A 21884-nucleotide genomic window follows, 5' to 3' on the forward strand; every position below is an offset into this window, starting at 1 on the left:
ACAAGGTCAAGCAGATGAGGAATTGGAAATGAGGAAACCAGTCAGGAAAAGACAAAAAGACATTGATTTTAATCAACTTAGCTCACTTTATATTTCATTTCATAGAATAAATACTAGTCAACAGGCCTCTAAACCAAAATCAAACCACCTAAAACCTTGTTTTGACTTAATCCACATTTTGTTTAGTATCGATACGCTTTCTCAGTTATCCAGCATGAGAATGTGTAAAGTGTTCACTAATGGTATACACAAAAATGTTTTCTTTTATACAGTTCATGATAAGACTGTAACCATGAAGTGCTTCTCTGGTTAATAAGTAGCCTAAAAGAAAGCCTGGGAACACAAGCAACAACAAAGTTCTTGTTGGGATTAAGACATATTTCCTTATACCTATTTACAGGCATGGATATATGGAAGAGAGAGAGGGCTGGTTGAATAGTCATAATGCAAAAAGACTCATTTCATCCAGGATTGCTGTAATAGCAATACTATGGAACAAAAGGAAATAATGATTTATAGGCATTTTTCATTTTTAGGTGCCTTTCTTATACCGTGACTGATCGTTTTCTTGCCATTGATTACAGTAATCTGCAAAGCATTTGAGAGTGAGATTTGCAAAAGTATGGTTAAAGTATAGAATCTATAGCATCTCATTGTTGTTTGTGGAAATCCATTGCAGCACCCTTGCTGTACATAGTCTCATTTGCAGTCGGTCATGTTTTCCACTTCCAAAGTAGCAACTCTGCATTAAGAGTTGAGTTCACCATAACCTAATGACGGTGAAGTATGATTTGAATTGGTGAATAATCTAAAGAAGCAGTTTTTACTTGGCATTATGAAATATCTGTTTGGAATGAAAATGTCTACCTCTGTATCACAAAACATAATGTTTGGGCTTTGCACCTTATAGGTTGGATGACACTTCCAGGGCACATTGACAAACCACATTGACATGATCAGGAATGCAGACAGAATAAAGTGCTTCTGAAACAGTTCTTGGAAAAAGACAAGTACAGTACAATCAATGGGAGTTGACACTCTCAGGTAGACATTCACAATGTTAAGTCACACAAAGAGTTCAGGGTTTGTGCACATAAAGGTTCTTAGAACAGGAGTATTGATCCAGGATCACTCATCAGGTCAAATGACCACATGAACTTCAGAAGAGACAAACTGGTCTCGGATTAGTAAGTGAGGCCAGTGAGACCATCAAGATGCCTTCTGCATACAGGCCCAGTAAACAAACCGTGGAGCCACCTTGTCTGAACCTAACTTTACAAGTAATGTGCCACCCTGCCAGCAGCGGCTGGAGAGTAGTAGCTGAAGAGAGTAGCTTTGTGCCAAAGGCTTTTGGGTTGTATGTGCATTGAAACATCTGTGCATCCTCAAATCACAGGGCTCAGAATAAATCTGCTACTATGAGATGTTCATCTAGCTGCAACTATAAATAAACTTAACAAAGGTTTTTTCTTATGGATTCATGAGTGCTAAAATGTCACATCTGCAAAAGCAATATGTTCAAGAAAAGATAAATAATAGTTTATAATAGAGTCAAAGTCAGTTAATGTTCAGAGGCATTAACATTTGTTATGTGCCTCTGTCTCCTTAAGTAGTGTATTTCAGTATCCAACCACGGCAATATACTATAAAAACCACTCATCCCTTTTCAAAGAAAATATCTATCTTTTTTCAAGTCAATGTACCTTGTGGGGTACACCAAAACATATGAAGCGAGGACAAATGCTTAATTTTATTTCAAATACATAAAGGCAACAATTTTCATCAGTTTTTAAGTGTGCAACATGATATATGCAGCTTGAGATTTTGTGTTTTTTAGCGATCCAAACAGCATGTTGGGCTTACTTAAAAAAAGCAGATGCAAATTATTTACTCAATTTGATAATCGGTGGGAGCTAGCATTACTGTTTAAAGTTCTGAAAATTATGAGACCACCAAGGATGGACCATTTCTGTTGTTATTGTTGTGGTTTTACTATTTGCCATGAAAATAGATTGACAGTGAAGAATTTTGAAAACTGACCTTGCAGTCTGATATGATACTATAATGGCTGAATGAACCAATATTGGTGTCGCCCATTTTGTTGAGGCTGATATGGTCTATAAAAAGAGATAAGATACATGGTGTCCTTATACTGTACATGCTTATATACATTGTGGTCTATACTTAACCTTCTGTTTGGAATAATTTGGTCCTCTCAGTACAGACAGAATAATGCTACTTTCCCTCTCTCCTCAATTTGTATTGATTCGCAAAAATGACTAATCATGGAAAAAATTATCTTTTCCATGATAATATTTACCATTGAGTGTGTCCTGTTGACATATCTACAAGTGATGCATGTACTTACTTGAGACATCATTAATAGAAGATGACGATAGTTTGTTTCAGAAAGCCATCACCTTTCAGTACCTATAAGTCGGGAGTTGAAAAACACCAATGTAGGGTGTGAGAAGGAAAGAAAAAATCAGTGGGTAAAGAAGATCAGTCAGTCTTATAGTACAAACATCAAAAAGCAGTTTGAAGGAGTTCCACCTTTGTGCGTCTCCGATGAAATGAGACCAACACACGGCAAACCACCTCCTGGACACTAGGGGCAGAGTTACACCTGGAACTCAAACATATCATTCTGCTTTTTTGCCAGCTTGGCCACCTCCTGGCGGATAGCCTGCACAAGTGCAGAGGTGGAAAGGCTGCTCAGGGGCATGCGGTCCATGTCCTTCCCAGCCTGGGGCAGGCTTTGCTGGGATGCTGTGGTAGGGGCAGTGGGTGGCTGCTCCGGTGCCTGGTTGTACTGCAGGGGGAGCCGGGTGGAGCTACCCTGTGGGTAGCGGGGATGAGGAAAAGCCTCCACATACCCCGGCAGGGGCACCTGCAAAACAGGGCAGACAGGGCATCAAGAAAATAGCAACTACATTATCACTGCCCACGAAAATAATGGCTGCCAATTAGATTATTAGAAGGATATATGCCTTAGTTTTTCATTTTGCTGAGTGAACATTTTCTCTCTTGCACCACTATTTTAGAAATAATTAAATGGGTGATAAGGGAAAATATACACAAGGGAATTTGGAAAGAAATCACTTTAAAGGAACCAAAATAACGGGGAAAGTAATGAGTGTGAGGATCTGTGATTCTGAAATGGACTTCAATTCAAACAAAGCGTTTGAACTCCAAAAATGGACTACTTTCGAATGTCGACATAAAATGTTCATAACTGTCTGATTTATACCACAACAACTCAAAAAAAATTCTTAAAAAAAAGTAAATAGGTGTTCATTTAGGAAATGTGCTCAACTACCCCGGTATTTTGCTGTGTCCACTCAACGCCAGCCATAAATTCAGTTCAGCAAATGGTTTCTAAATGACACTGGTTCTGCAAAAAGACACTGCGTGAAGGCATCTGGTTGAAACAGGCAGACAGACAGGGATAAAGAGAACATTCCATACAAACAAGGAGAGTCCAGTGCAGGGAAGAGGGGGAGGGCGGGGGGAGGGGGGGTCACATGGGTAATAACAGATCTGACAGGTAGAATGGAGCCCATCTTGTTTTCATGAAAGATAGGGGGGGGGGGGTTTAAAGAGGAAGAGCACTGTGCAACAAGGCCCAATCCTGTTCAAGGGTAGATAGGAGCATGAGCAGTAAAGATTTGTTGGCTCAGTGTCAGAACCATAATGAGACTGACTGCAAACAGCTACAATGCTTTAATACATTTCCAATGACATGCCACAGATACATTTCCCTACTGACCCCCTTAGTGTGTGTGTGTGTGTGTTCCTATATAGCCCTATCCGGTGCAGTGCTTTAGCTTACATTCCACCTAATTTTCCAGATGATTCATTGCTCGTCATTATGAAATTTTCTCCAACTAGCTCCTGTTCCTAGCCCTCGAGCAGGATTGGGTGTTTCCTGGTGAGTGTGGGTCAGCCATGCTAGGGTCCCTTACAGTGTCTGCCCACTGTGGCGGCACGTCCTCAGGTTCAGGCGGATAGGACATCCAGGATGGACTCCGGTAGGAGGTGGGCGGTGTGGAGACAAAGTATTCAGAGTAGCCGGACCTGGCGGCTGGGATGGCGTACACAGCTGTTATTGGGTTTCCTGTTTGGAAGAGGGGAGAGATCAAGGTTTGCTGATGAAAGTAAAGCACATTATGGGTTGCTTCTAAAAGTTAGGAGTCATCTAAGGCTCCTTGTAGGCTCACCTGAGTAGTTGGACACGGGCTGCTCTGCAGTGATGGGTGGGAGTGCAGCTCTGGAGGTTGGCCCATAAGGGTTGCTGTCATGTTGAGCCTGCATGTCAGTGACAGATGTCTCAGAGCTCCTGCCCTTAGGCCCCAAGTCAGATGACGAACTAAGTTGGACAGAGATTGCAGAGGCACAAATTCAATGCAATTCTAGGTCTGTGCCACTAGATGGTAGAGACACTCCACGTGGAAAAGTGCATGCTCCTCATTAATATTCTTGGCATCTTTCAATGCACTAGTTCAATATTCAAATTTATACAAGACCTAAAATCACCCTGGCCACAGAATATTACCTACTGAATATCTGGTCCCTGAACGTGAATTTGAATGTGAATAAATGAGGAATATCTGATGGGATTCAGGATGCTACTAACAGTGTGTGTGTCTGTGTCTGTGAGTGTGGCTTATTCTTTAGGCCTCACCGTCTTAAGGAGGTCCCAGGAGGCGGTCCGGTGCGAGGTGGTAAAGGGGGAGGAGGAGAGCCCATGGCCATGTCAGGGAGCTGGGTGAAGCGAAAGGCCTTAAACAGACAGTGAACATTTTTAAGGTTATAGCTACTCTCACATATTTGTTAAGAATAATTCCAGTTATTTTCAACCTGGGCTTTATTTTCCAAGTTTTTGCCATTGACTGTGTTCAAGATTTCATCACTTACTTCACTGTAGAGATACCTCCACTTGGCCTGGAGCGCTGCTCTTCACTACATATTCAAGGGCCAAAGCAAGCTCCAACAGTTGAACCCAAAAACCGATTACAACATGTCCTTTCAGCACAGTAACACTCACACTGCGGTTCCACATGTCTTTAGATAGCTGTGATGGAACAATTATCACAACATTTCAGTTATAGTAGCCCATTTGTTCCATTGCTCACACATTTCCTTGTTGGAAGAAGTGGAAGAATAGGATTTTGTTGCTTCAGTTTTTTTCAGTTTTACTCGTTGGAACGCCCATATCAAAAATCATTTATATTTTGAATGGGTTTCCCAGTCGGCAGTTTGTATTTCCACAACATCCGATATGACATGAACATGGCATCAGAATACTTGTACGGTTGCCAACTAGCCACACTAGTTAAAATAACATATCTAATACCATAATATAAACGTCTTTTACTCGCTTTTTGGTTTCAACTGTTGGAGCTTGCTTTGGCCCTTGAGTTTGTATTGGAGAGCAGCGAAGTGGAGGTATGAAAAGCTCTATTTCGAACACAATCGTCATGATGGCAAAAACTAAGAAAACAAGGCCCAGGTTGAAAATAACCAGATTTTGTTTTTAGCAAAATATAATCATCCCACTTACTGGTTTGGGCAGGCTGCACTGATACATATCTGCTCCATATGACGGCACCCACTGCAGGCCCCCCCGTCCACGGCTCATCGTGCCAGGGGCGCTGGTCACCACGTCTGTGTAGGGAAGGGGAGGCGGCGCGGGGCTGTAGTGGCCAGGATGGGGGTGGTGGTGGTGCGAGTGCCGTCCAGATGTGGACTGCCCCCCCGAAGCCAGGCTGAACGCCTCCTCCAGCAGCAGGTGCATCTGCTGTCGCACCTCGTCAATGGAGGGCTGTGAGCTCAGAGTGGATGTCTCTGAGTGGCCTTTCACCCCCCGGCCGTACATGTATCCCTGTGGCCCCATTAGACGGTCAACATTCGTCTCCTCAATCAACTCAGGCTCAGTCTAAAACACACACACACACACACACACAACTACTATGAGTACATATATTCAACAAACACTTTCCAATAATAAACAATAAAGGCTTTTTAACTTCAGGAGAGTGCCTTGGATTTTCACTTCTCTTTCCTTCACACATGGACTCCCCAAATGTCCAATAAGCATCTCCAGTGAACACGTTTAAAGCCATGCAGCATTCCTCTTCTGATCAACAAAGACTTTCAAACTTTGACTTGCTGATCCATGTACAGTAGAACGAGCATGCGGTCTGATTGAGAAGTAGACCCAGATGCAATCATTATGGAATGTATCAAACAGGAATGAAAAGAATGATATGAAACTCGGGCACAATTTTAATTAAAGCGCCCAGTGTTTTTAATTTTCTCCTTTTTTGGGCTGGCTTGTGTGGATGAATCCACACCAGAGCCCACCTGGCAAGCCGTGTCCTGATTTACACCTGGATCCAACAGTAGGAAATTAAACCTCCCCTCGATGACTTAGCGGGATGTCACAGATACACCTTGAGAAGGCTGAGAAATGATAAGTTCTATAACGACTCGGGAAGTCACTGACTCATCCTCACAGTGGGTTGTTGACAAGGTGCTGACTGAGCTAGAAGAGCCTGTCTAATGCTACGCTGTGGTCCTGAGATATGCCAGCTGGATGAGCCTGATCCAGCGGTGCTGCACGGTCCCAGTAGGCTCGGCAGCAGAACCAGGGGACAGTTTGTTATAGTGAGTAAGCTTTGTTCATCTGCGCTCCCCCTCTCCTGTGGTGATAAACAATCCAGCAAATTACACACAAGTAATTAAGCGCTGCAGCAAATTGCTGGAGGTCTATATGTGTTACTCTTTCGATGATGTCTCTCCCTCCTCTCCCCCTTCTCTTTTGTATCTCTTACCAGCAACCTCTCCCACTTTCTATATTCATTTCTCTCCCACTGTATCCCTTTCCCTACTACCTCACTCCATCTTCTCCATCCCTTTTCTCCTCTCTGTTTTACATCCTCTGCTCTTTCTCCCTCTCCCAGCCTCCATGTTTCCATTTATCCAGTCCTTTTTATTCAGTGATAAATGAACAGGAGCTGAGGCTGCCCTACTTCCTGTGCGAATAGAGGGTAGCCACAGGAGACCTAGCATAGTGCACCTCATAAATCAGTCCCCCCTGCAACACGGACAGGCAGAGACATGGATCTGCAGTGATGTGGCCTGCAGCTACAGTAGTCCCACTGTAATCAATACGGCCAGTAGCTCTGCAGGAGGAGAGCGCAGCTAGTAGAGGCTATTATGCCTTTTTTTTTTTAACAGAGTTGAAACAGTTGTATGGCTAAGTGCAGTGCAAGCAGTGCAAGTAGAGGTGGCCCAAGAGTCATGAGGCTGGGAGATGGGGATCAAACAACTGGAATTTGTAGAGCTTGTCGAAAATCTACTGAACTGCATTGCTTTTAATTTACTTTTAAAGCATTTAGCTGACACTGTCTTGCTCAAGGTTACATGGCTGTTGATGGACCAACCATGAATCCCCCTGCTGCCCCAGTGCCTCCCGAATGTATTTAGAGAAAATACACAATTTGGCAGGCAGTCTTAGTCAGTGAAATCTTTTTATCTATCAATAGGATAGCTTGGTGTTGAATACAGTGTTTAAGGTTTTTTTTTTTGTTGTTTCTGTTGTTTTGTTTTAGATATGGTCTGTTAGATTACCTTTGGGAGCTCACATACTAGTATTCTCCCTGCATGACAGCAACAGTATCGTAATGGAAGAATAAAAGAGTGCAGACGTAAAAGCAGCCCTTCCTGAAATGCATTATATATCAAATGACAGAACCCTATGAATCTTAATTCTTAATTATGAATGAACCACTTCTCTTTCTTCAGTCTGCTGTGGCACACTTGAAACCACACCTGAGCAGAATATGTCTGATTTCCATCTCACACATGGCTGCACAGTGTCCTACCTAGGGCAGCAAGGCCTGGATTCAGCACTGACAAGAACTGATTGAAAATCTTTTCTACTTTTACCTTCCACATGTTGCTTGCCTGCAAATATCAAAATGTGACATTTGTATGTATTGAAGGTTTCATCATTATCACCTGGATTATTCATCATTATCACCTGAGAATCCCATCTCTATGCAAAAGCTTAGGCGTGCAAACACAATTTGGATGAATAATGAATGTTCATAAGCCTTAACAAACTGTGGGTTAACAATGAATTTAAGAACAATAATAAGTTACCTATTACATTATAAATATTTAGATTTGAGTAGTACATCATTAGTAATGAGATAAGTTAAAAGTTTATATCTGATTCATAAGTGAAGAATACTATTGCTAGTGCATCATTTGTACATCATTACCTAGTTCTCATATAGTGACACCATTGTATATCCATTTTAGGACAGTAATCATTTCTTGAATCTCATGATTGAATATCTCTAACTTAAAAGATCCATTCTACAAAAGAGTCATTCTGTTACCTACCAAGAACGTAATTTACCCACTATGATTTAAAAAGTACCATAATTTGTTTTATAATGTTGCGTGATCAACAATTTTGTTACAGTAGGTATTACTTTTATTCAAATGGTGAACTTAAAATTTTGGAATGAAACTCCTCGTATCATCATGTCCCCATGCTGTTGGAGTGGGGATAAGTGGGTGATGAAATGCGACTCACATCATAGCCACTGTTGCGGATGCCTCTCCTCGGTCTCTCCCTCATCACAAGCAGGTCCATCTCTGTCCCCCCGGGGCTGGGACTGCTCAGGCTCTGTCTGCTGCGATAGGCTGTCTGCCCCACCTGCGAGTGCCTGCCAATTAGAGTAAAGAGTGGCATTAGTACAGATCAGACCTGGGGCAGTTATTAATTGAAATCCTTTCAATTACTTTGAGGCTTGGCTTTAGTGTGCCTGCGGTGAAAGGGGTCAGAGGAGGGTCTCACGCAATGAATCCCGTTGGTTCCATTGTGCCAGACATGATGAACAAGGTGGGGAAAAGTAATCGATTCCCTTTCCAAAAGGCACATAACGAAGTTCAGGTACAGACCAAAATGTAGATGAGTTAGGATATCTCATAAGTAAAGAGGGTTGACTCAAAAAGTACCTCTCATTATAAGGATATCATCCTCACTGTCATACTTTTCTTCAACTGTACTCTCACTGAAGCATAATATTGCATAACTAGCAAAAGTAATCATGACGATCTCACTGCTTCTCTCTATAGCTAAAAAGCTACTCTCTCAGCCAGAACACTTTTACATAATCTTTCTAAATGCTTTGCCAAGTGCTGCCAGACATGAGGATGTCCTTGAGAGGGAACACAGTGTAGCACAGCAAAATGTAATATTGATAAAGCATCTAGCACAACAAAACAACAATGTATATTCAATTACAGAGAACAAGATGCCTATCAGTGAACATGTTCTAGCAGTATTATCACTTCAGTGGGTGGAGCATGCTGTTGATGTAGCTGATCAGGCGTGCACAAATATTCTAGAGTATTTAAACAGTTGGTAACATCCCTATCTCGCTCACCAGAGGGTGAAATATGAAAATAACGAGTCCATCCAACCTGTCACTAAGCCAACACACAAGCCAAAATTCAAATGTTGCTTTCCACTCTGAGGACAGCTAGTGTGAGTAAACGTTAATGTGGTGTGGAATAGATTGTTGGCACCCTTGACCTGAATCTCTAACAACCTAAGACTCCGTCCATCTTTATCTGCATCTGTGGAGCAGAAGCAGGACAGAAGCAGCATAGTGGACGGTCCAGCTTCCAGCCAAATACAGCCAATCCTCTTATCTCCATTATGGAGGCTCAGGATCGGGATCAAACTAATCAGACAGGCCTGATGGGTCCCTCTTCTGGGTACTAAGACAGGATAATGACAACATTAGAGCAGACAATTTTACTTATCCATAAGCAAATTAGGCAGAGGCCAGCAGGCGGGGGGGTAACTAGCCATGATTAGAAACATAATCACAAGCATGTGGTATAGAATGCCATATCACCTGCAGCGTTTTGTGAGAGGTACACGCTCTTTACCTTTGTGAGAAGTGCACAAAGTATATCCTCCCAAATCTACTCATACCCTTACTTAAAGCTGCAATATGCACATTTTCTGATCACTAGAGGGTGACAGAAACCACAACACATTTGTAAATAAAACACAGCAAAGCCACTGCACTACAGAAGCCTACTAAGGACAAACATTGCAAATCGCTTTGACAGATCTTACTCCCGCTGAAGGTTACATGTCCCACAATGACAAGTGAAGAGGTAGGTCGCAAGTTTACTCATTTAACAAGTTTACTCGCTCGCTTCATCGATTCCGCCATTACGAGAAAATTTTCAGGAATGGGAGGGGGTGAGGGCCGCTTTTAAACAGCGAGGGAGGAGACAAGCTAGTTTTAAAAAAAATGAAAAGCTACTTAATGGACTGGGAAGAGCTTAGGAGCGGAATTTGACAACAAGCGTTAGAAAAGAGGTGAAAACAGCAACACAGCTGGCCCGCGTGTGTGGATATTGGTTTATATCATTACGTCTCAATGAAATCTCCACATAGCACACATTAGCTTCAGGATTGGTTTTAAGGTCTGATATGGTTTAAGCACTGAATTTCTTTCCCATTTCCACTCAGCCAACCCTGGTTCCACTTGCGTTTCCACTCTCCCCTCACCTCCTGCGAGACTTGACATAAGTGGAGCCCCGGTCGTCATCAGGCTCCAGCGCTCTGCCATGCTCACCGGCTGCCCTCTCATGGCTGTGGCCGTGCCGCTGCCTCTGCGCCAGGGCCCTACTGCTGCTGCTGCCGTCGGTTGAGGGGAAGTCATAATAGCCCTTCCTCTTAGCCTTCAGCCTCAGCTTGTTCCTGTAGTGCTCTATGTCTGACTTCTGCTTCAGAGCCATGCTCACCTGCAGAGGGGAGGGAGTGCGGGAAGCAAAGAAACGTGTGAAGATTAGAAGAAAAACAGGCACAAGGCAGTCCTTAGATGGTATGGTTCTGCCTGAAAACGTCTTTGTCTGTAGAGTGAATGAGAGATCAGAGAAGGTTCTTGAGAGTAAAAAGCTCTACAGAGAAACTGAAACAACCACAGTCAAAGAGATTGTTTTGTTTTCATTGCTATTACACTGCTTCAAAAATCATTCTGATGTGTAAAAGTATAGCCTTAGATAAGAACACACCAAGGTAGCAAGGTGTCATAATATTGAACAAATTGCAATCATTGCTCCAATACTGCAAGAAAGTTTGCTGTTAAGGTTACACTATGTAGTTTTGGGAGGAAAAATGACTTGGATGTTTGTCATCCACAAATTCTTAGAACTGAACAAAGCTCACAACATATCTAAAAAGCAATCTTTTAAAGTCGAAAAAAGTAAAGAATGTGCCCGTGGTAAAATACCTTCTTTCAAGCTTTAAACAGGGTTCCAGGCATCTAATCTTACTTCAACGCTTCAACTTGAATGCACTATGCACCACAGAGGTCATCAGAGCTTCAGGGGTTCAAATCCAGAGCAGAGGAACAACAAAGTTTGGTCTCCGTAAAATGGATGACTTCTAGGATTCAATTTTCTATTTTCTTGTCCTTAATGGGTTCTAGGAAGGAGCATGCCGCTCTCAAAGCACGTTTCTGTATGCATAAGTGTATTCATTTGTTCGTAAAATACATGCATGTGTGCGTTTGCGTGCGTTCCTTCACGTGTGAATCTGTGTGTGTGAATGTGTGCATGTGCATCACCTCTCCATTGAGGATGGCCGAGTCCTGGCTGCGGTCAGAGGATGCGGGGCGTGAGTAGGTGGGCTGAGCCGCCATAGGCTTTATGGAAATGAGCTGCAGGGAGCCAGAGGAGGTGTCATATGGATCTGAAGAACAAAGAGGGAGTTCACTCATAAAGGGACTACAGATACCTCTAATCATTACCTTGTCAGTCAGAGGGGAACAAACTGTCTCTCTCTCTTCACCTTTCTCTCTGTCTGTCTGTCTGTCTGTCTGTCTGTCTGGCTGGCTGGCTGGCTTGCTGGCTGTCACTGTCTGGTCACCTTGGCTCTCTCTGGCTGACACTGTGAGATTCCGTCAAACATCAGTCCTTTATGTCAGCGAATGAAGTGGACCGAGGCAATAGATCACAGAGACAGCTCTCGCTTCCAAGGTTGTGGCAATGCATCTCTGTGATAGATGAAAGAAACTGACTTTGCGCTTTCATTCCTTATCCTGCATCAGACAAACTGGATTAAATTCTAGTTTCCCTTAACTCTGCTGATGAATTATTCAAATCCACCCATTAGGAAAGCTATAATCTAGCGAGCTCAATCCAATTTAAAAGCGGAGTATTTGAATTTGATTAATTTGACTTACAAGCACCACATGTGGAACACTGCGCTTCAGTGCAAAAATAGAAGAGCAAATACGTTCAACTTCTTAAAGCTTTTCATTTGAACTGCTGAACATCTAACTGCTGAACAAATATCACTTATTTTCCAGGACAACGTAATAAAATGTTCAGCTTAACATATCTCTATATCTTACATGTAGGTTATAAGCATCTTTCTACAATCAATTTGTGCATGTGTGGTGTGTGGTGTGTGCACTTCTGCCTGTATGTCACAGCATTCACTGCTGTGACATACTGTATCATGTCAGCAGAGTGTCTGTCTCATGCATATTCATCAGGTCCATCTCTGCTAACTGCTGAGTAGCTTTCTGGCTATAAAAAAGCTGCAGTGGCAGTGCGTTTCTCTGAGGGTACCTGGGTGCACGAGAAACAAAGGAAGACTGGAAAAGTGTTTTAAGAGGGAAGAATGGGAAAGGAGTTTGGCATTTGTGGCATACCTGAGCTTGTCTGCAAACGTCAAAAGGGGTTGTGGAATAAATTATTTGTATTTGCATCAGTGTGTGACTCTCACCGTCCCTCTTGCGCGTCTCCTCCTTTGTCAGTTTCTGCTGTGCTGTGACTTTCTGCACTGTCAAGCCCCTGCCGGAATTCAGCTTCTCTGATTCGTTGCTGATGACGGAACCGTCCTCGCTCGGCAACCTGCTGCAAGTAACCATAGCAACAGGAGAGGCGGTGAGCTCTCAGGAAGCTGGGCTCACAGCCAGGTTATGTCATCCCTCCCTTTAACAACCTCACCTTCCTCCCTCCCTCCCTCTCTCAAGCCTGAGTCCAGTCTCACCCTCAAACATAATAATATATTATTGTATTTGTAGTTCTTGGTATTGTATTTATTGTATAATGGACAATTGTTTGTCCATTAATTGTTAACACCACCATTATACAGTGCCTTTGTTCCAAAGGATAGGTAGCCTACCTACCGAATCAAGACTATTCAGCTCTTTGTCTTCAGGGTTCATTAATTGCTACAGTGGAATTATAGCAATGTTAGAATAATCCACTGATTACACCAGAATGTTACAGTAGTACAGCAAGACCACAGAGACACATAAAAACATCTGGTCATCAGGTAGTCAAGTTTAAAATTTGATGATGATAATAATAGGAAAATGTAATTATTCCCTTGTCAAGTTGTGTGTGTATGGGTGTGTGTGTGTGTGTGTGTGTGTGCATTTATGTGCATGCATGCATTTGTGAGCTTGTGCCTGTGTGTTTTTATGTTGATGTATGCATGTATGTATGCGCATGTATGTGTTTCAAAATCAATGTGCATGTCCATGTGCACGGTGAAGCAAGCATGTTTTTTTTTCCCATTAATTGAACAAACAATTGCTTTATCTAGTTCTTGTTCAACGAGCTTCAAACGAGCTGGACTGTAGTTTGCATTAGAGCTGATCAAGCCCCAGCTCAGAAGACCAAGAGGCTGACAGTGACATCAAAGCACCATGGTCTGTCCCCTAATTGTCTGGTAAAAGTGATAACAGAAGAGGGAGACAGTGACTTCTCTCGCTGCTCTCACATTGCTTCACAATGCTTCATGCCACATTCACAGGCTCTGCATAATAAAACAAAGATGTGTAGTGTGTTAAAAGTGCTTGACGATGTGTAAAGAATATTTTTACATTTCCTGATTGGGATGGTTGTATGTTTGAGTATCTGTTTGGTGTAGGTGGGTGTGAGCAGCTGATAGATCTGTGACCGTGATACAAATAAAGGGTTGACTTTGAAGAAGAGGTAGCCCGCATGAGCATCTGCAAGTTTTAATTTCAATGTTTCCATGTAATTTATCTCTATTCTCTCTACCCCCCCCCCCCCCCCCCCCCATGCAAATTGATTGCATCCTAATACTGACGTTATGGTTACACTGCCAAAAACAATTCTGAAGTTATAAATACATCTTGGGAGAGAGTGTAAAAAGTCAGTATCACACACTATATCTAATCTTTGCTGTCATGCTATTTATCATTGTGAATATAGTATGAAACGGCAATGAGGAGACATTAAACGAGAAGGTTGTTATGTATTAGGATGCATGCATGATGTGCTGGTTAAAAACTGAAAATACGGTCATGAATGATCATATATAAAGAGTTTATCTCATAATAAGACAGCCAGCTATAGGACCAACAGCTCTGATGAACGGAAAAGAAAAAATGAAAAGGCAAACTTTTGTTGCCTCAGGAATCTTCAAATTCATTTTTGCAGCACTTCTACTATATAGATTCCCTTTCCTGTCACATAAATTTCAGTTGTCCTCATTATATTGCATCACTGTGAAAAATTATGCCCTTTTGCGTTCCTCGATAAAATAATTTAGTATGATTTAACATGGCCATTAATTTCCGAAACAGCTCTACTGACTGTCAGATGAGGAAAACGGTCAATTTCACCTGCCCATACAGAGACCCTCGTTAATGACCTATCCTTCAGGATGGGGGGTAGGATGAGCTGAAGATAGAGAAGAGGGCCGGAGGGATTCTCTGTGTTATATGATCCTGCCTTTAACCCAGGAGCCTACTGAAAGGGCAGTGACACAATCCTTGGGATAACAAACACAAACAAATGTATTACACCTGTTGTGTGTTTAAAACTAACCGACAGCTCTGATAGAGAGACAGACATCAAGGCCCTGGAGAAGTCTGGTATACTTCAAATTAAGATGAAGAAGGTGTTTAGCATTAACAAAAACTCTTGGGAGGGGGAAGAGGCAAAAAAATAAGTCAATAGATACATATGTAAAAGGTCTCTGAAGGAATGGAGTTTATCTCATGGCCCACAAAAGCAAGAGGGCAAAAGGAGAAGCCTTAAAATAGTCCTGAATAAATTGACATTATGCAACTGATAACCGTCTGGTAATTTTCTGACATCAGAGGAAACATCTTCTACTGTGCGAGAGATAAGATAAGAAATATCACTTTAAACACCTCCCTGAAAAAAATATCCCTTAGGTAGAATATAAGCTGATGTAAGCAGCCATGGCCTGCTGAGGATATTCAAACAATTCAAACATCTACGACACCTTCCAATCTGGCTTCAGACTGTCAGAGCACTGAGACAGCATTAATCAAAATCACAAATTACCTGTTTTTGGCCACAGCCCAGGGCTCTGCATCAATTTCTGTCCTCCTTGATGTAAGTGTCGCCTTTGACACTGTCAATCATTCAATTCATTCTCCTTGACCACTTAGAGAACCCTGTTGACCTGCACTGCATTGCTCTCAAATGCTCTCAAAGCTTGTTCCTGTCTAGCAAACAGATCACAATTTTTCATAGCTGATGGTAACACCTCTGCACTTTCTGTTTTTTATGGTGTCCCACAAGGTTCAGTTCTGGGTTCCCTTCTATTGTCACTTCACATGCTTCCTCTTTGTGTTATTATCTGTAAATGCAATGTTCTCCTCCATTCATATGCCAATGATACAAAACTTTACACTGCAATAAGTGAAACAACACAACCAAAAAAAGGTCTTACTCCTAAATTCCTCATCTAAGGTCCGAAGCAACAACAAACTAATTTTTCTTATTTCTCTCTCAATCTTGATGGCTGCAAAATTACTCCTAATCAATCTTTTAAAAACCTTGGTGTTATTTTTGATCCTAATCTCTCTTTCAACAAACAGATCAAGGCAAAACAGCATATTTTGACCTCAGAAATACCTCAGAAATCTAGTGTATGTAGTCCCTGCAGTGTGTCCTGGGTCTGCACTGAGGTCTCCTCCCAGGGGATTGTGCCCATAACACCTCCAAAGGGAGGTGAGGGGGCATCCTTACCAGGTACCTGAATCGCCTCAACTGGCTCCTTTCAATGTGGAGGAGCAGCGGCTCGACACCGAGGTTCTCCTGTATCACTGAACTCCTCATCCGATGAAACAGAGTGAGGCCAGTCACCCTGCAGAGGAACCTCATTTCGGCCGCTTGTATGCATGATCTCATTCTTTCAGTCACTACCCAAAGCTCCTGACCACAGGTGAGGGTTGGAACGAAGATCAACCGGTAAATCGAGAGCTTTGCTTCGTGGCTCATCTCTCCCCTCACTGAAGTCCTCCACTTGGGGAAGCTGCCCCCCCCCCCCCCCCCCCTCACCTGGATGGGAGAAGCATTTTGCTGGGAGAGAACTATGGCCTCAGGCTTGGAGGTGTTGATTCTCATCCCAACGCCTCACACTCAGCTGCAAACCGTTCCAGTGCACATCAGAGACCACGGTCCGATAAGGCCAGAAAAACAACATCATCTGCAAACTGCAGGCACTTCTTCCTCAGCAAATACTTCTTTATCTATTTCCTGTTGTTTGCAGTGAAGCTGCCCCAGAGCTCTCTAATATCTATACTCACTATGCACATTTGCACACATCCACACACACACACACACACACGCACGCATAAACACACATTCATACACACACACACACACACACACAAAAACAAACACACAAGATCTCAACTCAATGATTGTGTTGTGTTTGTCTTCTCTTGTTTTAATTGTATTTGTGTCCTTTGTTGCTCTGTAAAGCACTTTGTATTTTTTCTAAAAGGTTGACTTTTTGATGATGCAGGCCAGGGATACATATATATATTTATATTTATAGTGATAATGATACCTTTTGTGTATGTCAGTGGTGAGGTTCTTCTTGTTGGCAGTGCCATCCTGTTGCAGGGCCTTCTCCAGGGAAAGTGGTGTGTCCCGAATTGGTAGGGACATCACCAGGGTATCCTGAGTGACAGGTAGGGTCTCCTCATCCCCTCCCTGTTGGCCCAGGTGCTGCTTGGCATAGTCAAAACCCTGGACTGGCTGGTGGGTGAGGAGGAGGGAGGAGAAAGTTAAAAACCTTAAGAGATTTAATAAGCAAGACTGATTTCTTTACACATACCTGTACTCATACTTATAAAGAATTAGAGGCAGACTGGCAGAAACACACAGATATGCATTGGACAGCCAGAACTGTCACTTAGACAGACATCTCAAAATTGTTCAAACATGTAGCTTTTTAAGAGGTGTCCAAAGGATTTAGGGAACATAACTAGGATTACTGCGCTGCTGTGCCTTGAAATAGATAAGCGCTGCTGTAACTGAAGCCCTTTTCATCTTCCTTCCCAATTCATATCGAATAAATGACTCATAGTGGGCAATGACAAGATGAGATTCGCAGACTTTTACAGAAACACCGTAATGAAGTTAGACGTTATAACGCATTAGAGCACAAAGAGGATGAATAGGAGGAGGGGGAGGAGGAGGACTCACAGTGGGGTGTCCCTGTTCTACCTCATACTGGATGTCCACATGATTATAGCGAACAGTAGGGACCAAAAGAGTTCAAATCCAGACACACACACACACACACACACACACACACGCATATGCACACACACACACACACACACACACACACACTTACACACTTAAAAGATTTAGGAGTACTCTCCTCACAGTGTCATAAATTGTCAGTCACACATCACTGCCTCAATGCCCCCAAGCCATGGTGAAATCAATATGTGATATTCCCCTGACTAAAACACACACATTCCCTCTCTTTCTGTAACATACACACACACACACACATACAAACAACCACACAGTAAAATGTGTCTTGTGATAAAGTTTTCACACTAGGTAAAAGTGCTAGCTGGTTTACACAGTGGGAATTCTCAGAGGGGGAAGTGATGAAAGTGCTTGGCCTGCAGACACTGAGAGTATACAGTAGAGGCACTCCCAGTGCTGCCTCATTTAAACTTTCAGGAGAAACTCTTTCTCTGAGAATTTTGAGAATTTTCTGCTTGTTTTTTTTTTTTAAAACACGTAATAGAAGGAACTATATCTGTAAGTAAAAAATATGTCAGAAAATAACTGGCAGTATCGGCATTATATCACCATGTGTTACTCCACCTGGAATCAGAATCTAGTGTGAAACTGTGAAATTTGCTTTTTGGTGGTAATTATGTAATGAGACTTTGCAGTACATTCAACAGCAGTGTTGAAGTGGCTTTTAAGAGGTTAAACACACTGGCACATAATAGGCTTTCAGTTGACTGCCATGTTCAATTTAGCCACACACTGTACCACTAAACATTGGGATGAGTAAAAAGGTTTTCTAAGTTATTTTATTCGAATGAAATTCCCTGTATAGTCCAATGGGATGGGTGTTCTACTCTACATTTCCATTTTTCTGCACTGACATGCACCAGTCAAGAGCTGGACTGAGCTGAACAAATAGCAAACAGCAACAATAGGACACACTGACATGGGGGTGTGGAGATTACTTTGGTAAGTAGATTGTAACACCCTTGATGCAACAATAATGGAAACAGTTTTCAATCTTCTGGTAGTCCTCTACACAGAACAAACAACACACACACACGCTCGCACTTGAAAATCCATCTCCACAAAAAACATTCTACCATTCTATCCTTGGTAAAGCTTAGCCTTTCAAATTTGCCATCTGGAAATTGGTAAAAGACAAATAGGCGATACTAGCCTTCCAACCAAGAAAATCACATTGTGAAAGGTTTATTATTCCAAAGTGCAGCTGTATCCTTAGTTTTCATGAGAGCAGCAGGATGGATAGAAATCTATCAGAGGTGGTGATGTCTGCCCAGAATCCAGGTCAAATCCCACTGTTGGCACACAGTTAAGCCCTCAAGATGAACACACAGATCAGTAATGAGAGGAAACAGAGAGAGAGAGAGGCAGATACCTGGTGGTAATAGCCCACATCTCTGCGATATGCCATCTGAAAACAAAAGAGGTCGTTAGAGAGGCATGTCACCATTTCATCAAGTTCCATCTCTGACCATCTTTTTGGTGAAGGTGTATTCTCTCTCTCTGTGAGTGAGTGAGTGAGTGAGTGAGTGAGTGAGTGAGTGAGTGACTGTCTGTCTGTATCTGTGTATGTGTTTGTTCAATCTGGCAAAATATGTTGGTCAAAGCAGTACAGCAGGACATACAGACTGAATAAAACAGGTGATATAATAATACAAGTAATATGATAATTTAGTAATCTGCACTCATCGAAATGTCACATACAAAAGTCACCCACACACTCATCAATGGAGACCCTTAGCGCGCGTGCACACACACACAGACAATCTACATACCCACAAACTCATACACACCAACCTTGTGTGTGATAGATAGATAGATAGATAGATAGATAGATAGATAGATAGATAGATAGATAGATAGATAGATAGATAGACAGTCTGGGTCTACCTTAGCGCGGGGGTTGAGGTTGCCAATGGCGTCAGCTTTAAAGTCGTTCTTGTTCTTCCTGCACAGAACAGCTGTGATGATGATGATGATGAGTGTTACTACGGCAATGGGGGCCAAAACTGCAGCGATGATCCACAGGTTGTTCGGAGGGTTCTTGACCACAGCTGGAAGAAACAAGCACATTTTCACCATCATCATTTCATCATGTGGCACTCAGTATATTCTCAATCAATCAATCAATCAAACTTTATTTATATAGCACTTTTCATGCAAGATTGCAATATAAAGCGCTGAACAAGATAAGAAGATAATTATATACAATGCCCTCAGGATACTCTATAAAGTAAATGGCAAAAGTGTGCATGAAGTATGAAGTAGTAGTAAGTGTTATGGCCATATTTAAAAAAAACATAATTTAAAGCTTAAAGACATGTCTGGCTCATTGAAAGTACAATGCAAAGCCTACACTCTCCTGCTAAAACATGCAGATGCATCTGTCACACCCATGCTAACCAACAGACACTGGATGCTGCCCAACCTGATGTACAGTGTGCCTGATTCAGCTATTATGGACAAAAATCTATAAGAGAATGCAGCATGCTCTCTCTCTCTCCCATGACCAACTCTGTCTCTCCCTCTCTCTCCCTCTTTCTGTCTCCCTCTCCCTCCTTCTCTCTTTCTCTCTCAGCAATGAACAGCACTGCAGCTCAAACAAACAATGTCCTGCCTGGAGCATTTCAGAGAGATTAGGAAGCAAAAAGCTTTCTCAACCTTTTCTTCTCCTCCCCTCACCCTAGCACCATCTCTTCTTTCGAAACTCAGCATGAGTCATGTATTTCAGTCTGTTTGTCTGCCTGCCTGTCAATCTATCTGCCTTCCTGTCAATTGTTAGACAGATGCTGTGCTTACGTTCTGCTTGCAGCTGGACAAAGTAGCCCAGGGTGAGTGCCATGGTCTGAGAGTCCACTGTGTTCAGGACCTTGGCAGCAGACGTTCCTGGTAGTGGAACGCCATTTTGCTGGACGTAGTAGGTCATTTCTGCTGGGTTCTTCAACCCTGTCACCCTCCGGATGTTCACCATCTGATTGGAAAAGAAGGGGGAATGAAATACGGTTGCCTCAGTTATACTGAATATCACAGCTGTCACTGAATGGCTTGGTTCTTTGTTTATATGTTGCTTAAATTTCAACAAGGAGAACAAGCTAAATGTGTTTTGCTTCAAAGTCACTTGAGAGAAATTGCACCATGCAGAGCACAGCCTACTTTGTTTGTAAAACATTCAACCTCTGGCTTGTTTTGATGAGCAATTAGCAGATGATGAGCTGAAAATCTCTCTAATTATCAAGGGCTGACCACAAATAATCATGCTTCTGTGTGTAGACGTGCGTATCTGAGTGTGTGTGTCTTAGTTTTCAACTTGATCATGAAATATTCATGTTACAAGAAATAAGCCATCATAACCATTGGATTGTTGTTTTCATTAGACTGCTGACTAATGAACACATGCCAGGGCATTCAGGTAAAGACGTCAGAAAAAGCTTCTGCAGTGATTCAGTGTTTTCACTCTGTAACAGCATGCATCATAGTGTTGGAACTGCTCATCCTTGCAGAGAGACTCAGCGAATGTCATCCCCTGCGGGCTGCTGTGCCAGCACTGCTCCCTTACCTGAACAGTGTAGCTGCCTACAGTGGTGGCTCTCCTGAAACGAGTGCCCTGCTGGCCTGCCACCACAAACAGCTCGGCCAGCCGCTGCTCCATTAGACTGGCAAAGCTTTGGTACTGTCCCTCCAGGCTGGAGTTATCCACATCCTGGATCACTGCAAATGGAAATGAAAAAAAGAGGATGGCCAGATGGATAAACAGAGAGGAAATAAAGAGGTAATGTGGGGAAATGGAAAGAAGAGATAGATGGAGAATTACAAGTGTGAAGTAAGAAATGAAAACACAGTCAAGAGGTCAGAAATTAAATGATGCACTTGAGCAAGATCATTTATGGTAACACTTCACAGCGGCTTTATTCCAGTATATTAACCTGTGTATGGACCCATGGAAAAGTACTGTATTGTAAATAGACAATAATATTGATTGTAATTTCTGACAATCTCCCTAATACATTATTTACTTACAAGGGTCAGGGTGTAACAGCGCACTGTAGGTACAAACTGTATGTCATTTACTGTAAAATACTTTTCCATAGGTTAATACCATAGGTTAATACACAGGTCAATACTTTGGAATAAAGCCATTGGAAAGTGTAATTTACCTTTTGAGAGAGAGACTAAATGGTAGCTGGATAAAGAGAGGAGAGGAGCAAGGAAGGGAAAGAGGAGGAAATAGAGGAAAGCATGGAGGTGGG

The 21884-nt window shown here is 42.4% G+C and overlaps 1 protein-coding gene across 1 annotated transcript in view; it reads right to left on the bottom strand.

The window, feature by feature from the left end:
* Nucleotides 1–2620: 2620 nt before the first annotated feature.
* The window catches only part of kiaa1549lb (KIAA1549-like b), a 56409-nt gene continuing 37145 nt past the window's right edge, over nucleotides 2621–21884 (bottom strand). The window contains exons 9-22 of the mRNA XM_071907092.2: nucleotides 21194–21345; nucleotides 20437–20608; nucleotides 19528–19691; nucleotides 19013–19048; nucleotides 16922–17112; nucleotides 12839–12969; nucleotides 11673–11797; nucleotides 10613–10848; nucleotides 8612–8744; nucleotides 5564–5938; nucleotides 4685–4782; nucleotides 4221–4369; nucleotides 3966–4117; nucleotides 2621–2890 (exon numbers count right to left, since the gene is read on the bottom strand). Of these exons, the coding sequence (XP_071763193.1) occupies nucleotides 2621–2890; nucleotides 3966–4117; nucleotides 4221–4369; nucleotides 4685–4782; nucleotides 5564–5938; nucleotides 8612–8744; nucleotides 10613–10848; nucleotides 11673–11797; nucleotides 12839–12969; nucleotides 16922–17112; nucleotides 19013–19048; nucleotides 19528–19691; nucleotides 20437–20608; nucleotides 21194–21345 (2384 nt within the window). The remainder of the gene's footprint in view (nucleotides 2891–3965; nucleotides 4118–4220; nucleotides 4370–4684; nucleotides 4783–5563; nucleotides 5939–8611; nucleotides 8745–10612; nucleotides 10849–11672; nucleotides 11798–12838; nucleotides 12970–16921; nucleotides 17113–19012; nucleotides 19049–19527; nucleotides 19692–20436; nucleotides 20609–21193; nucleotides 21346–21884) is intronic.

The sequence above is a fragment of the Centroberyx gerrardi genome, chromosome 1 (genome assembly GCF_048128805.1).
Source record: "Centroberyx gerrardi isolate f3 chromosome 1, fCenGer3.hap1.cur.20231027, whole genome shotgun sequence".
Classification (NCBI taxonomy): Eukaryota; Metazoa; Chordata; class Actinopteri; order Beryciformes; family Berycidae; genus Centroberyx; species Centroberyx gerrardi.